We start from the raw sequence: 17,187 nt of genomic DNA, 5'->3' as shown, positions 1-17,187 counted from the left end.
ACCTCCCTTATTGAAGCGGACACTTTTATTGTTTTTTTTTTTTTTTTTGCACTGCATGGACGTTTGGATTGGAATCACCACCACGCTCAAACGGAGATGATCATGCTGATCAAAGGACAAAGGAACATGGACGCCGGCGCATCAGCATTTGATCTGGAGATCTGAGACAATGCTCATTGACTTTGTGAAACTTTGAATTGCCTGTTAAAGACACGATTGGAGAACAGAGGACCACCCACGGCTTAAATGGACGCTGCACAAACCTACTCCACAACAACATAACATTAGTATGTGAAGGATAATCTGTCAGCTTTATTGGAAAAAAGCAAATTTATTTGGAGTGACTGAATTACTGTTTCGCTACATGTTGATGAATATTGGGAGTTGTTGGACTTGAAAAGACATTTATTCGTAAATCTCCGACGTGAAGTGTCAATATAATTGCCTGTGTGAACTCAATCAGACAATATGGAGCAGCTGGTTGAGACAAACGAGACAATGCCTGTGGTTGATTCAAATGTTTCAAGTGTGGAGAATGTTGCTCCGCCCGAGCCCCCTCTAAAACGTGGCCTCAAGTTTACCCCAAAAGGCTTGGCGTTTTACATAGAAACGTGCCAAGAAAATAGATCGGCAAAATTCAAGCAGGCCAAAAAAAATACATTGAACCAATACGTATCTGGATGAAATCTACTGACAATGTGAAGTCTGTGCTAGCTCATTTGTGCAACTTCATCAAGTGTTATGAGGACGCTAAGGACATGCATGAGTCTTTCATAGATATGGATTTGCCCGAGGAGGAGGTCAAAAGACAAAATACATATTTCAATGCAACAATGGTGACATTTTGTAATTTCACTGAGTCTGTAAAGGATTGGTTGTCTGCTGCTGGGCACCCTCATGTGGAATAAAATGAAAATGTTGACAATGAAGTGGAAAATAATGACAATGATGTTAGCAATGTTGATGTTTAAACTGATGTTGAGACTCAAACTAAACAAAGTGCTGTTATTGATGATATCAATCCGGAGGACAGTGCCTCTAACATTTCAGGTCCTAAGGAAAGGCAACACAAAACACACTAATGTATCTAAAACATCATCCACCGTATCTGCCAGGCTAAAAGCAGAGGCTGATGAAGCAGCAATTGTGGAGCGCATGAAGGCTTTAAAAAGGAAACATCAGTTGGAAGCAAAGGAGGAGGAACTAAGAAAAGAAAAGGAGGAACAAAGAAAAGGAACAGTTTGCTCTGGAGACCGAGCTAGCTGCAACTAAGGCCAAAATCAATGTTCTGGAAACTAGCTCAAAATGCAGCTCCAAAAGGGATGGAATGAACTCTTATCTGGAAAGGAACAAGGCTCAGAGTACAAGGCAACTCAATCCTCAGGCTAATCAATTTGTCCCACAGAGAAATGACAAAAATAACATGCAAAATGAATTTCGCCCTAATGCCCAGGCTGTCACTGTAAGACCAAAGGAAACCTCACAGACCATCAGGTTTAAAGACACATCACAAACTGTCAGGCCTAAACAAATGGCAGTGTTACAGACGGACCTCAGACCACTATACACTCAAGCACCAACACAGGTGGTTCATGATGCTCAACAGACAGGACGAGCATCCTCCTTGAATATGACATGCAATAATGACACCCAAAATGACATTGTGAATATCATGCGACGCCAAACTGACATCACTACAATGTTAGTACAGCAAAATGTAGCATCCTCCCTACCAGTGAGAAATATACCCACATTTGATGGTGATCCTCTTCAGTATCATTCTTTCATCAGATCCCTTGAAAATTGTGTTGAGGTTAAAACTGATAATGCAAGTGATTGTTTACATTTCTTGGAGCAGTTCACCAGGGGGCAACCAAGAGACCTGGTGAAAAGTTGTCAGCACCTACCCTCTGTTCAAGGATACCAAAGAGCCAAATCCCTGCTTGCTGAACATTTTGGAAATGAATACAAAAAATTGCTTCTGCTTATATGGACAAAATTGATAGCTGGCCTCTGGTTAAAGCAGAAGATGTCAAATCACTGAAATCCTTTTCTCTGTTCTTACGGGAATGCTCAAATTTAACACAGCGAATCATGCACATGAATGAATTGGATATGCCATCAAACCTCAGAAACATCATGATGAAGCTTCCTTATAAGGTGAGGGAGAAGTGGAGGAGCCATGCATGTGATTTGCAGGAGAGACGTGGTTGCAGAGCACTATTCATTGACCTTGTGAACTTTGTTGAAAAACAAGTTAGAATTGCCTCTGACCCACTGTTTGGAAATATTCAGGACTCAAAATTTACCAGCTGCAACAAACCCCCCCACTGTCAGTGAACCAAGGCATAGGAAACAGGGCACCTTTGCCACCGGTGTCACTCTAATGAAAGAAAGAAACAAAGGCTACATGGATAATAAGATCAAATCCTTTTCTGCCCAAAGTCACAATAAATGCTGTTTATTCTGCCCGACAAACCAGCCACTTACTTGGAAAATGCTCACAGTTTAAGTTAAAGACACAAAAGGACAAGATACATTTCATAAAGGAGCATGGAATTTGTTTTCGTTGCTTGAAACGGGGACACATAAGCAAAGACTGCAGGAGTCGATTCGATTGCAGTGTGTGTCAGCAAAAGCATCCTTCAGTCCTTCACATTGAGCAGAAGGGTATAAGTACACCTTTTTAATGAAGCACAAGAACCTGTGAGCCTTCTGAGTGTAACATCTGGTCAGTCTCAAACATGTGGCCATATAGGGGCCGGAGATGAGTGCAATGCTGTGTTTTCAATTGTTGCAGTTCAAGTGAAAAGCCAAATGAGTGACAGAGTTGTACAGACCTATGCATTTTTGGATCCAGGGAGTTCCGGTACCTTTTGCACTTATAGCCTTGCAAAGAGATTGGGGCTAAGTGGCAAGCCAGCCAGTATTCTATTGCAAACAATGGGGCAAAAGAAAATTGTGAGTACCAATGTATTGTCTCACTTGGAAGTGTCTGGCATGGATACGGATGATTTTATTGAATTGCCCAATGTCTTAACCCAAAGAGTTATGCCAGTGTCACGTGTGAACATTCCACGACAGGATGATGTGGGAAAATGGCCTTACTTGAGTAACATAAAGCTGCACGACTTGAATGCAGATGTGGATTTGCTCATCGGAACTGAAGCAGCAAAAGTGATGGAACCATGGGAGCTGATCAACAGCCAAGATGAAGGCCTATACGCAATCAGAACAAAAGTCGGCTGGGTCATTAATGGACCATTTAGGAGTGGAAGTAACGGCAGAGTTAAGACTGGCTGCTCTGTTGTCACAACAAACTGCATATCTGTGGAATTTCTGGAAGAGATGCTCATTAAGCAATACAACCATGATTTTAATGAAAAAATATCAGAGGGGCAATTGGAAATGTCAAGAGAGGACATTAAATTCATGAATATAATGAGAAGTACTACAGAACTGAAAAATGGACATTATTACATTGACTTACCTTTCAGAGAAGAGGAACCGGTCTTGCCAAATAACCGCTGTGTTGCAGAGCAGCGACTTCAAGGCCTGAAGAGGAAATTTGAAAAGAGCATCAAGTTTAAAGAGGAGTACACCTCATTCATCAATGATATGCTGGTTCAAGGTTATGCTGAAGTTGTACCCATTGAACAGCTGGAACAAGATGTGGGAAAAGTGTGGTACATTCCCCACCATGGAGTACATCACCCCACCAAAGGAAAGCTGAGGGTTGTATATGACTGTGGAGCCTCATACAAAGGAACATCTCTGAACTGTCAGCTCTTGCAGGGCCCCGATCTCACCAACACTCTTATGGGGGTCCTCATTCGCTTCAGAAAAGAGCCTGTCGCAGTCATGGCTGACATCCAGGCCATGTTTCATCAGGTGCGGGTGCCTGATCAACATGTGAACTTTGTTCGCTTCCTTTGGTGGCCTCAGGGCAACACTGACCAGGAACCAGCAGAATATCGAATAAGGGTACACTTGTTTGGAGCTGTTTCATCCCCCAGCTGCGCCAATTATGCCTTGAGGCGAACTGCAGAGGACAATGCAGCTCACTTCCCTCCTGAAGTGATCAAAACTGAAGTCTACAGCCTCGGAGGGAGATGCAAATAAGCTTGTAAAGGATTTGGCTCTGCTCTGTAGTCAAGGAGGATTCAACCTCCAAAAATGGGTGACAACCAGCTGTTGTGTCTTGACGTCAATCCCAGGTGACATCAGAGCAACAGAGTTGAAAGAGCTGGATTTGGACACAGATCACCTGCCTATGGAAAGAGCACTTGGACTGCAATGGTGCGTGGAGTCCGACCAGTTCAACTTAGGACTTCATTACAGCCACGCCCACAGACCAGGAGAGGTATCTCGTCGGTGGTCAGCTCTCTGTATGACCCTATAGGATTTTTGGCTCCTTTTACAATGCCAGCCAAGTTACTGTTGCAGGAGCTTTACTGGCAAAACCTGAAGTGGGATGAACAAATTTCCCCCTCCTTCTCCAAACAGTGGTCTGATTGGCTGAGCGACCTCCAAAGGATGAGTGTATTCAAGGTGGAACGCTGTATAAAAACCCTGAACTTTAAAACATCTGTGAAAGCACAAATCCATAATTGTTCTGATGCCAGTGAAGCTGGTTATGGTACAGCGTCGTACCTGAGACTGGAAGGTGGCAATAAGGTGCAGGTTTCATTTCTTGCTGGAAAGGCCAGAGTTGCACCTCTGAAGCACATCACTATTCCTCGTTTGGAGCTCACAGCGGCAGTCCTCGCTGTCAGAATGGATGGAATGCTTCAAAGGGAACTACAATGACAACTGGAGAAGTCAGTGTTTTGGACGACTGTCCTCAAATACATCTCCAATGAAACCAGACGTTTTCATACATTTGTTGCCAACCGAGTCACTGTGATCAGAGAAGCTACAGATGTTGACCAGTGGAAGTATGTGGGCTCCAAGGCCAATCCTGCTGATGAAGCCTCACGTGGATTAAGAGCCGAATAACTTCTCACACATGGAAAATGGATTAAAGGCCCAGAATTCCTGTATTTGCCTGAGAGTGAGTGGCCTACACTGGAAATGGATTCAGTGATTCCCATTGATGACCCGGAGGTCAAAAAAGAAGCAGCAGTGAATGCCATTGTTAAGGATTCAGAAAATCCAACAGACCATCTCATCAACTACTTCTCATCTTGGAAGAAGCTTAAAATGTCTGTTGCCTGGTTCCTTGAACTTAAAAGACTTCTGTTGCTTCTGAGTCAAAAGAAAAAGGAACTTAAAGCTACCGAAGGTGACAAGGATGCAGGAGTTAAAAGTACAGTTGAACAGAAACTTAAGAGCTTCAAAACCACACTCGGTGGAAAACATTTGACTTCAGAAGATTGTGATGAAGCAGAGAAGGCAATCATTAATTTTGTTCAGAAACACAGGTTCAAAAGTGAAATTGCCTCCCTCAAACATGGCTCAAGTATTGTCTCCAAGGACAGTCCACTCTACAAGCTAGACCCCATACTGGAGGATGACATTCTCAGAGTTGGTGGTTGTTTGCACAAGACTGCATTACCATCAGAAACAAAGCATCCTGTTATTCTTTCCAAAGTCCTGCATGTTTCCCAGCTCATTTTACGTCATATTCATCAACAACTAGGACACGCTGGGAGGAACCACATGTTGTACAGACTTCGACAGAGGTATTGGATAATTAATGCCAATTCAGCTGCAAGAAAGACCATTACAGAATGCATGGTGTGTAGACGGCACAGAGGAAAACTTGGGGAACAGAAAATGACAGACCTGCCTGAAGAGAGTTGTGCCAGACAAGGCTCCTTTTACTACAGTCGGAGTTGATTATTTTGGCCCCATAGAAGTGAAAAGAGGAAGAAGCCTTCTAAAAAGGTATGGAGTGATTTTCACTTGTCTGACCAGCCGTGCAGTACACCTGGAGGTGGCACATTCCCTTGATACAGACTCTTGCATTAATGCCTTTAGGAGATTCATTTGCAGAAGAGGCCCTGTGTCAAGTTTAAGATCGGACAACGGCACAAATGTTGTTGGAGCAAACAAGGAGTTGAAGCAAAGTCTTGCTGCTTTGAATAATGCAAAGATCCAGAATGCCCTAATTCAGGATGGAATTAAGTGGAGCTTTAATACGCCAACAGCCTTACACCAAGGTGGCGTTTCGGAGCGTCTCATTCGATCAGTAAGGAGTATACTGACCTCTGTTCTTGGACAACAGGTTTTGGATGATGAAGGCCTGCAGACACTGCTTTGTGAAGTAGAGGCGATACTAAACGACAGACCCCTCACAAAAGTGTCTGATGACCCTAATGACCTCGAGGCCCTCACCCCAAACCATGTTCTTCTGCTGAAGGGAAAACCCATCTTTCCCCCTGGACTCTTTGAAAAGAGTGACCTGTACATCAGAAGGAAATGGAAGCAAGTACAGTATATCGCAGAGTTGTTTTGGAAAAGATGGACATCTGAATACTTACTTGTGATGCAAGAAAGACAGAGATGGGCAGCCCCAAGAAGAAACTTCTCCCCAGGAGATATTTTTATCATTGCCGATGCTACAGCTCCAAGAGGATCCTGGAAGATGGGTCGAGTTGTGAGTACCAAGTCTGACTCCAAAGGATTGGTTCGCTCTGTGTGCATCCAAACCAAAACCAGCGTCTTGGAGAGACCTGTGACGAAGATCTGCCTGCTGGTGGAGGCCACAGAATAAGATCATGGACAATTCTATCTATTTTCTCTTCCTATCCTGTCTTCTTACCATCTGTTTATCTTTCAGTGGCTACAGAGAAGGTGAAACAGAAGACACTATGGCTCATGGATAGAGAGAATAGCTCCCTTATATGTTTTACATAAGGGTAATTGTGATTCTCACAATTAGGGTCCGGAATGTGGAAGCTATTCAGTATTTTTCACATTTATTTAATGTATTTATTTGTTATTTTTTGTTTTGTAGAATTAATTAATTTACATATTAAATAATAAATAAATAAATAAATTTACAGCCATATTATTGAAGTTAAGTTGTGTTCCAGCTAAAATACTTTTATTTTGAAGGTGATGGGTCAATTTGGGCACACAACTGGGTTTATTTAAGTCAATCAGGGCACAGCAGCAGTCGGAGGGCACCGGGAAGGTCTATGTTTTTTTTAACAGTATCAGGGCTGAGTTCAGCAAACATTTCAACACCTTTTGCTGTATTGTTCTTGCCAAGGTGAAGCTAATAAATACCACAAAAACGTTGATGCCTTGTCTGGACAATGGACTCATTACCAACTCATGATCTGCGTAAGATCCACTATACCTGGTGCCTCAGTGGCCTTTTGAAGTTTTATTGTTGTTGACAAATAGCCACTACACATACTGTACTGAACATATACTGTATAGGGAATTTAGGGAATACTGTTTTCTGTTGTGCCCCTTATGTGCCTGTCTGTATGCCTGTCTCCAAGTTGTCATACAGTACAGAGCATGCAGCAAACTATAAATGGAAGCTTCATTATTTGCCCAGAAATTAACCAATACTCCTATTCTCACAGGCCCCAGGCTTCCTGTGAGTTAGCTTGTTGTTATTGGATTAAACACATCTTTATTTATGAATGTGTGCACTGTGAGTGCAATATGAATTACGCACATTGAGGTCTTAAAACTAGATTTTGAAACAGGATCCCTCAACTATTGTTGCTATTGAAGTATAGTGTTTAATTCATACAATTATCGAAAAACAGTCGACAACCATGGCAGCTCTTTGAGACTGTACTTTTAAACAGGAGTGGTAAATTAAACTTGCTAATATGCTCACAATGACAATGCTGAGAAGTTTCGCAAGTATAACTCCTTGACAATTTAATTGGGGACGTTGAATATTTGTCATTTTAAATTGACTTCAAAGGGAATCACTTAAAATCAATCAGATTCTATAGGAACCATAAATATACCTCTATATCCACCAGTTATTTACCACTTGTATGTTTTAGGATTAAGCCTTGGACACAACACTTATATTTTTAGGTGTTCTTTATTTTTAAACCTGAGATTGCTATCATTATTTATCATCACACATAAACAATGGCTTTAAACAAAGAAGTAATGGGCTTGGATATTAATAGCATGTCTAGAATCCCTATAGGAGCGGGAGCAGATCTCAGGAGTGAGCTCATTTCACCGGCATCATAACACTTCTTAGCGATTCAGCACTTTTGGAAACACAAATTCAAACTTCGACACACACAGGCCCCTGCTCCTCCACAAAAACAAACCTCACACTGCAGATCTTCAAAAGCCTGGCCTAGCCTACGGAGACCTCAAAATCTCCCATCTTCCCAACTGTAGAAGCGCCTGACCCACATATTTAAATTGAAGAGTTGATTTTAGGATAGGGGTTCAGTTGAGATTCTAGATTACCCTTCAAGTGTCCTTTAATTTGTTCTTCCAAATCAAACTAGTGCAAATATGTAGTTACATTACATTTTTATTTGGAAGTAGGTGATTTTGAGTAAAAAAGCTGCCTCTTTTTCTGTCATTTATATCATTATATCTCTTCAATCTCGTCGAGCCTGCCTTCAATAAGGCTGTCTCTCAGCTATTTGTTTTTCTCTTCCCATTGAACTTTAGTCACCCCTACGCCATGATTTGATGCACATAATTGACAAGTGCATTATAAATAATTTCACTAATGAGTGCGATAGTGAGTGATTGAGATAATGGAGTGTAGCCCCAGTGAATCCATCTCACGCCTCACTCCCCAGTGGACACTGTGTGTAATGTTTGGGACCCTTGCTTGTCGTATATTGGTCTTCGCTGTCATTTTCTAAATTACAAGGCTCTCCTTAACCGGTTTAGCCCGTCTCTAAGCCTTCTTTACTGCAAATCAATTTTCCTGTAACCTTGCTATGATGTATTGATTTATTTGCTGTTGCCTCCCTCTGTTAGAATGGCGAGGGTTCAGGGTGTATTTCATATCCACTATGTTTCATTTATTTTTCCTACCTACTGATTGTGTTTGTCGTTTCACGTCTGAGCTGTTTTGTTCTGTGTTGAGTAGGAAAAATGTAATACATACTTTAAAGAAAATGTCACAACTGTACACCACCTTACCCTGTACAAAGACAGCTGACCAATGTCTCCACCTGCTGTAAGGAATCAGTTCAGACAGCAACATGTAGCACAAATAGAGTGAGTCATGATAAATAAACAAATGCAAACTTTCATCTGTCAATTTACTTCGTTTTTGCTGTTTCTGAAAGCTTGTGAATCTACATTATACTGCCTTTATTGTTTCCCCACATGGCTGAACTGGGGGTGTTCATAGCAGAAGCGTTAAGGTGCGTTCTGTACAATGCACTTCTGAGAAAATAAGATGTATCCAGCTGTTACATGTAATATATATTTCTACATTGTGTTTCCTGCCAAAACAGAACAGGAAGAACATCCACATTAATATTTTCCTTTGAAACTGAATGTATTCTTCCTACATAAACCAGACTTACTCAGGTCACACACATTCGTTTATATCTCTTTAGACGTAATTCTGTCCTCCTGCTTACCGCATCATTTATGAGAAAACATTTCATAACATTAACACAACATATTCGTGGTGGTTTTAAATAAGATATCCGTATTTATTTCTCCAAGTTATGTTTTTGTGTGCACTGAGGAGTCTCAAACAGGCGTTTGTTAAATCATTTTAAGATTGGCTTTAATCAATTTGTGAAAATGAATTCTTCATATATGATAAATGAGAGGTAGCATTTTATTTATGGTATTATTTCCACATATTTCTCTCCATTCTTCCTTCTGCCAACGGTGTCGCAGTTTCTCGTCTCTCCTGTTTGTGTGCTTAGTGCGTACGCATGGGTTACAGTTTGCGTGGAGGACCGCACGTTTTCCCGCCAAGTTAGTATTTTATAAATCGCAAACAATGCGTAGAAACTGGCGCATGCCATTTTTTGAGCGTATATCCCTTTATAAATCAGGCCCCTGAGCTTAAGAGTTGAAAAACTGCTTCATATGATGGGCAGGGTTTTTGAGTCACTCTTGAATCCCATTTGGACGGATGCATTTTATCAGAAACCTCCCTCGAGTTAAAAATGAATCATCAAAAAATATTCACATTTAAAATGATCCAAAAAGCATTCTGGCGCTTCTAAATCTGTATCTTCATGGTTGATTGCGTTAATTTCTGCGTTGTTCTGGACAAAAGCGTCAGCTCAATTAAATGTAATGCTAGCAGCCAGTTAGTCACACAGTGCATTTAGAGTTCTTAAAAAAAATTGCAATGCTGACAACCGAGCAGCATTCAATTAAATCTTGTGCCTCCATACTTTTCCTGGTGCTCAAAGCGCTTACAAGCAAGTAAAACAAAAATAACAACAATCTTAAGAGCGAAGATAGAGCAACTTTTAATCGTCGCTCTTAAGATTGTTGTCATATCATATGACAGATTTAACCGGGATGTTTTGGGATTTAAAGGGTCACTTTCATCTGTTCAAGTGTCCGTCCTCCTTCCAATCCATCAGCTCCGCCCCTCTGAGCCCAGCAGCCCCGCTCTCTTCAGGACTTTGTCCACATTAAGAATCAGTTTTTCTTGGAAGTCCCACAGCCGTTTGTCCTCACGGAGCTGCTCAAACTTTAACGACCCCCGCAGTGCCACGCGGACATGAATGATCCGACAAACGTCCATAGGAACCTTGAACCGTTTTCCAAATTTCTTGATCACTTCATGCACCGAGGTCTGCTCCACCAACCTGTGAGGAAATCATCGGTTAATTATAGTGCGATTCTCTGTCCATACCTTTTAATACATCAATATCCCCCTCACGAACACAAGCACAGTCACATTACATATACATACACTTTTCACCACCACATATTCCCTTTTTTGTAAGTAGCCTACTTGTTAATTTATTGCTGTTTTTATCATATTTTATTTTAATTGTTTGCAATCACTATTGAATTTGATAATTTCTTGTAAATAAGTCTTGTGTTTTCCATAACATTTTGCATTTTGTGGAGCCTCCAAAAAAGCCAATGAGGTTTTTGTGCCTCTACCAGGACTGTATATTATGTGTTTTCTCTTATATTTTTTAATTGTGCAAACAATAGACAACCTTCTACACATCTATTGTGGTGTGGGATGTAAGTGTTCAAAATCATTTTACAGCATTTGTAGATGTTTTACAATAATATTAAAAGTGTTTTACAATAAATAACTTAAATAGTGTTTGACAAAAAAGATCTATAACCACATTTATTATTTATTCAGCCAGAAGCTTGGAGTGAGGGCCCTGAGTGAGTAACCTTTTGGTCTGACAAATTCAGCCTACCTTGGCTGAACTATCATCTTGTGCGGGTGGTATATACTCCTGTCGGGATCCTCCTTGTAGATATGCTCCAGAATATTAATTCCCGGCACGTCGCTCCACTGAGGCAGGTGAAACCTCCCGCTTGGCTCAAAATGGTGCTTGGGGAAGATGTGGTTCTCAATGAGGAATACTCCTGTCTACAGAATGTCATACAGCATGGGTGATGGAGAGAAAACATAAATAAATACTTCTATTGTTTGGATATTGATGTAATATTTGTCTTGCACATGACTAAAACCATACATTTGGCTGCTGCTTTTGGAGCGTGTCCATCAGAGACATCAAGTTGTTGTGTTTGTACGGCATTATGATCTCATCAATGTCGTTTAACAGCACGTAGCGCGAGCGCTCCATGGATCTGTAAATGCACTCATTGAGCGTGGTCAGCTGGCCGTAGTAGTGAACGTCCCCCCCGCTCTTTGAGAAGAGCCAGCCCTTTGATGGGTTCAGGTACCGGTCAATGGGCCACGGGACCATCTCCACGAAGCCCTCCTGGCTGTAGCTCTGCAGCAGGCGGTCCAGCTCTGGCCCGCAGCTGGTTTTATAAATCACCACCCGGTCCACACCAAGCAACCTATAGCAAAGCAAGGCAATGGACACATTATTTGATCAACCAAATTACAAATATAAATTATATCTAATGAATCAAATGTGTCTGACTAACCAACAATCCAACATTGTAACCCCTAGTGCTACTAAACTAGTATGACCTAAAAAACAACAGCAGCATGTTTTTAATAATAGTGCCTTTAATACATATTTTGAAGGTAAAGTAATGATAAAATCTCTGGTTTTATCAACGTTGAGCAGTGCATCATTGTTTTTGTTTTTTCAAATTGGGAATAGGCAAACACTTGATGGATAAAACTACTTTCAACAGTGATTCTCAAAGTGGAGTCGTTGGCCGAAGCCAGCGAGTCCGAGAACACTTTTTAGATTAATTCATATAACTTTTTTAACAAAAACGTTTTGAATCTATAAATGTTCATACATTAATTGTTAATCGAACATATACATGACTCTGGATGCTGGATACTGTTGGGCATATATTTTCCTAGGCCCATGCATAACTTGGACCTAGTTTATCAGTTTGCCCTCGCTTAGCACAGGCCTGCGACCTTGGGGTGCTCTCTGTGTTTTGTGTCCTTATTCCTGCCCAGCCTCAGCTGATAGAGGTGTTATAGTGCTATTCCTGTGTTATCTTGTTATGCAGAATGTTGATTATTCTCTCAGAATCAGCTAAATACATAGAACTGGGTGAGAGATCAGAATTGGTTAGGGCAAGAGCTATGTCTCCTTGTGGCTGCACGCATGTCTTTGTCAATCCTCTGGCCCTAACTTCCAATAAGTTCTTCAGTGTTTGCCATCCAATGCTCCAGAAGTTTCCATTACAGATACCACCAGGGGCGGCTCCAGGCGGTAGCTTGGAGTTGCTACAGCAACTAGGCCAAATGTTGGTGCTACTGTAGCAACTGGAAAGCAACCCCAATACCACCATCAGTATACATATGTAATGTGACAGTCAAAGCTCATTGTATAAGACTCAACTCATTACACTAAATGTATGCTAGTTAGTTTGAATTGTAGGCTATACTAGCAGCAACCATAACATTGTATATATTAATTTATTTACATGTATATAGACTTCTGCATTTACTTGGTCACATACAACATTCTCTGCATTATTAAGCTTATTGCCTTATTTATACATATATACTTATTTAGATTCAGACATAGTTAACTTCATCTGCATTACTTGCACAATGGTCTTGCAACATAACCTGCACTATTCTATTCTACTGTTTCTTATGCACCATTTTTATTATTTTATTTTTTAATTTGTTTTATTGTTTTATGTCCTATATATAATATGTTGAATTGTTGGAGGAGCTTGGGACATAAGATCTAATTACCATATCTACACTGTAGCATCTTTGCTTATGACAATAAAGCCCTTGAACCTTAAGGTAACTGGCCCTTTAACCTAACCTAACCAGAATCATCGGTACAATCCAGAGACACTGCTACAGTACCTTTGCAAAGGTCACACCATTCACACAATATATTTTTTTTTCAGTGGCTTGTGGTGTTGTTGCTTTGCTAACCTGTACATCTCCAGAGTCTGTGCAAACTGAAGCACATTGTTGTAATCTCCGAACAGGTTGGAGATGCAGACTGTGAAGTTAAACTGTAATTTTTGCTCCTCCTCCCTACCGGTCTTCTGGTTTCTAATTGGAAGCCAAGTCTGGTTAGGTATTGTAACAAGGTGAGGCTGCATCAACAGAGTGACATGTGTAGCACTGCAGCCCTTAGGAATTCCACACATGACATCTGTTGTGACGAAGGGAAAACCAAAGCTGTCATTGTGTTTTAAAATGGTGGTTGGAGTTGCATTTGAAAACCGCCCTGCACAGCAGAAAAGACAGTAGAGGGGTTGGACGGAGTCTATCTTAAAGATGCCGATGATGCGTATATCCAAGCCCTTCACTCTCTGGTCCATGTAGGCTGACACCAGAATGTGCTTGGTATTGTTGAGGGGGGTTAGGGTCTGCTCAGAGATCTGCAGGGAGCACATTTTGGACGCAGAAAGCGGCTTTGGGAAAGCCTTGTACGTCCTGTGTATTGTCACATTGAGGCTGAGGAGGAAGATAAAGGCAGCAATGAAGAGGAGGAGTAACTTCCCTTTTATTTCTTTTGCCTTTCCCATCCAGGCAGAGGTGAAAAGGAAACCCAACCTGGGGCAGAAAGAGGAATCAGTTCAGATTACACATTTGCGGGAACAAAGAAAACACAATTATGTTTTAAGCCATCAATGAAATCACATTTTTAGCATATTAGCTAAGAGTGAAACGTTGAAATCAGCTTGAAACAGAACTCTCTATCTGTCTTCCACTAAAAGGTGAGACAGTCTCTAGAACAGGGGTGTCAAACTCAATTTCAACATGGGCCACATCAGCATTATGGTTGCACTCAAAGAGCCGGTTGTAACTTCAAGACTATATAAAAAGACATATATAAATATTGAATATATATAAAATAATGTATTATATATTACATTATTGGCTCTGCATTGGATTATTATCGGATAGGGTAATAACTTCATAATTAACTACGTCTGAAAGCAGAAGTCTAGGGCAAATAATTGCAAGAAGTGACATTTTGAAGAAAAAAATCTATTTATGAGAAAAAGGCTAATTCTAAGAAAAAAGGCATATTTTGACAAAAAAAAGTCAAATTCTGAGAAAAAGTCAAATTTGAGATGCATTGTGGGACATGTCGTTTATGGGCAACGTGCTTCTGTAAAGTAGCATGTAACCGTATAATATATTATATTCTTTGCAAGCTCTTGTGGGGCCACATAAAATGAAGTCGCGGGCCGGATTTGGCCCCCGGGCCTTGAGTTTGACACCCCTGCTCTAGAACAAAGCAATCAAGCGCTAAAGTGTCAATGCGGATGTAATGTAAGTGGGCACCTTGTATCTCTGCCTCTACATTAACACATATTTAAAGTCTTTATCACACCTATAGAGAGGCGTGTGGCGCAGTGGACTAGTGAGTTGGTGTTCGGATCAGGGGAGCACAGGTTCAAACCCCACTGCAGTCAGCATGTTGTTGTGTCCCTGGGCAAGACACTTCACCCCAAATTGCTCCTGTGGGGATTGCCCACAGTATTGAGTAAGTCGCTTTGTATAAAAGCTTCTAACAAGTGACATGTAATGTAATGTAATTTGGTCTCTAAGAGGTAGAATCTGTTTTAAGTTCTGTTCATTGTTCATTGTTTGTTGGAGGATGTGTGAAACCCCATTACAATCTTGTTGCCTTAGAATTTGACAGCTTTCCCTCTTTTTTGTCATGTAGTGTGAAAAAAGGTAACCGTTATTAACATGTTACAACCGTCCCTGGCATGTGTTACTGTACAGGGAAGCTTGTAATAGTTGAGTTAAAAAAATATATATACATTTTCCAACCTGTACTTATTTCATAGAAACATTTTTAAAACATTGTTTCAGTAGTTGACACATTGAGAATGTATAATATAGCAAAATGGCTATTAAATGTTTTTGTACTTATTGGGGAAAACCCAAACAGTGTTACAACTGTCCCTGGTCTCCCTATGTACTTACATTTATTTTTGAAGTAACATGTTATGCAGTTTTTACTTTAGGGATCAGTAACTACACCTCAAAACATTAATTAATTAATTAATATTTCACATACCAAACATATAATCCCTCTAGATATGACCCTTTCTTACAAAATAAGTAATGATTTCAAAAAGTGTAGTATAAAAAAATAGCTTATTATGCCACTATGCTATAACACTGACAGTAGCCAATCTGCAGTATGACAACTGTTGATACTTGATTTGGTTACTTATAGTTTACCATTACTTGAGCAAACCTTTGCAGGGCTTTTCGTTCAATGGAGAAGTATGATTCTGTGGTATTGGTTTATTTCCGCTTGAGGAGATTATTTGAAACCCCTTTCTTACCGTAGGCCATTGTATAATGATACACCGTTCATCTCCGATGAAATCATTTCAAAATGCATTTACAGGAAACAAAAAAGAACAACACAAACCAGTAACATTTAGCGGCCAAAATACACTAAAACAACTTTTAACCTGCACTCTACATGTTATAATGTTATGTTTCTTATGACATTTAGGAATATAACAATAATATAAAAGGCTTTAAATTAAACATGTAGCGTAATTTAACGCACGTTATTCGAGAGGAAGTTATTATGTAATAAGCTTATTTCTAATTAGTTGTAATGCTAATATGAAGACTATCAAACATAGTGACTCACCAGAGCTGAAGTGTGTTTCTCCAGTCGTAAGTGAAGACCATAAAGGATGTCATTTTCTCCCTGCATGTGTCTCCTCAGCCTCCTTGCATCTTTATCTGCTTCCTCTCACTGTTTCTTCTTTTTTCATCGGTCATCCTACTTATCTCCCCTGTGTAGGGGTGGGCGGGGCTAACAGTGTCTCTCTAACAGGAAATCGCGTCCCAGTAACATTGAAAGCCAATCCAAAAAACGAACAGGGAGGTTTCCTGCTGCCACGCACGCGCACACCGCTTTTGTACAAAATATCAAAGTGTTATCAAAGCTGGTAAAGGTGCATCTTTTTATTTCTTTGCATACTGCAGGGTGGCTTGTGGATTTACTCCAGCTGTAATTGAAGTCTTATTTAAGTATTGATTATATTTCAAAAATAAAGGTAGTGGAGTAAAAGTATACTATTTACATCTAAATTATAGTGGAGTAGAAATACAAATTAGCACAACATTGAAATACTCAAGTAAAGTACTAGTGTCTCAAAATGGTACTCAAGTACAGTACTTGAGTATATCTACTTAGTTACTTTACACCACTGCATTTATGTAGTACCTTTAGTTACGTTCCAGGTATAGATTAATGATAAACAATATGATCAACACTCAAATAAGACTAATATGGACTAAATTCACAAGCTACTCAATAAAGTAGTTACAATATATTTAACCATAACCAGCTTGATTAACACATAAATACATCAATAATTATAATCAAAAATATATACATGATTCTGAAATGGGCCAGCATGCATAATGAGCATAGGTACTTAAATATATTTAGATGCCAATACTTTTGTACTTTTTCTTGAGTAACATTGTGAATACAGGACTTTTACTTGTTACTGAGTATTCGTACACTTTGCTATTTCTACTTTTAACTTAAGTACAAGATCTGAGTACTTCTTTCACCCCTGATTGTAAACTAATTGGAGTTGTGCCCAACAGAAATGCTTTTTTGCTAACACTGCATTCTTCTC

General features: G+C 40.2%; 1 protein-coding gene across 1 annotated transcript; it reads right to left on the bottom strand.

The window, feature by feature from the left end:
• Nucleotides 1-9,210: 9,210 nt before the first annotated feature.
• Nucleotides 9,211-16,292, bottom strand: LOC307013312 (uncharacterized protein). Its single transcript, XM_079640662.1, has 5 exons — nt 16,182-16,292; nt 13,475-14,104; nt 11,613-11,943; nt 11,331-11,506; nt 9,211-10,751 (listed from the first exon to the last, which is right to left on the bottom strand). Exons 1-5 carry the CDS (start codon nt 16,232-16,234, stop codon nt 10,520-10,522), a joined length of 1,422 nt encoding a protein of 473 aa, XP_079496788.1. The 5' UTR covers nt 16,235-16,292; the 3' UTR covers nt 9,211-10,519.
• Nucleotides 16,293-17,187: the final 895 nt, after the last annotated feature.

Source organism: Notothenia rossii (assembly GCF_949606895.1).
Source record: "Notothenia rossii genome assembly, chromosome: 7".
Lineage (NCBI taxonomy): Eukaryota > Metazoa > Chordata > Actinopteri > Perciformes > Nototheniidae > Notothenia > Notothenia rossii.
Note: the sequence above shows the minus strand (reverse complement) of the source record. Positions and strands in the feature narration are given on the sequence as shown.

What these genes read in the sequence shown, in the direction of transcription:
- LOC307013312 (XM_079640662.1), bottom strand. Translation starts at nt 16,234, where the DNA reads ATGACATCCTTTATGGTCTTCACTTACGACTGGAGAAACACACTTCAG. An exon ending in AGAAACACACTTCAGCTCTG is followed by an intron (nt 14,105 to 16,181) that starts GTGAGTCACTAT and finishes TTTCTGCCCCAG; the next exon opens with GTTGGGTTTCCTTTTCACCT. An exon ending in AAGATGATAGTTCAGCCAAG is followed by an intron (nt 10,752 to 11,330) that starts GTAGGCTGAATT and finishes ATTTCCTCACAG; the next exon opens with GTTGGTGGAGCAGACCTCGG.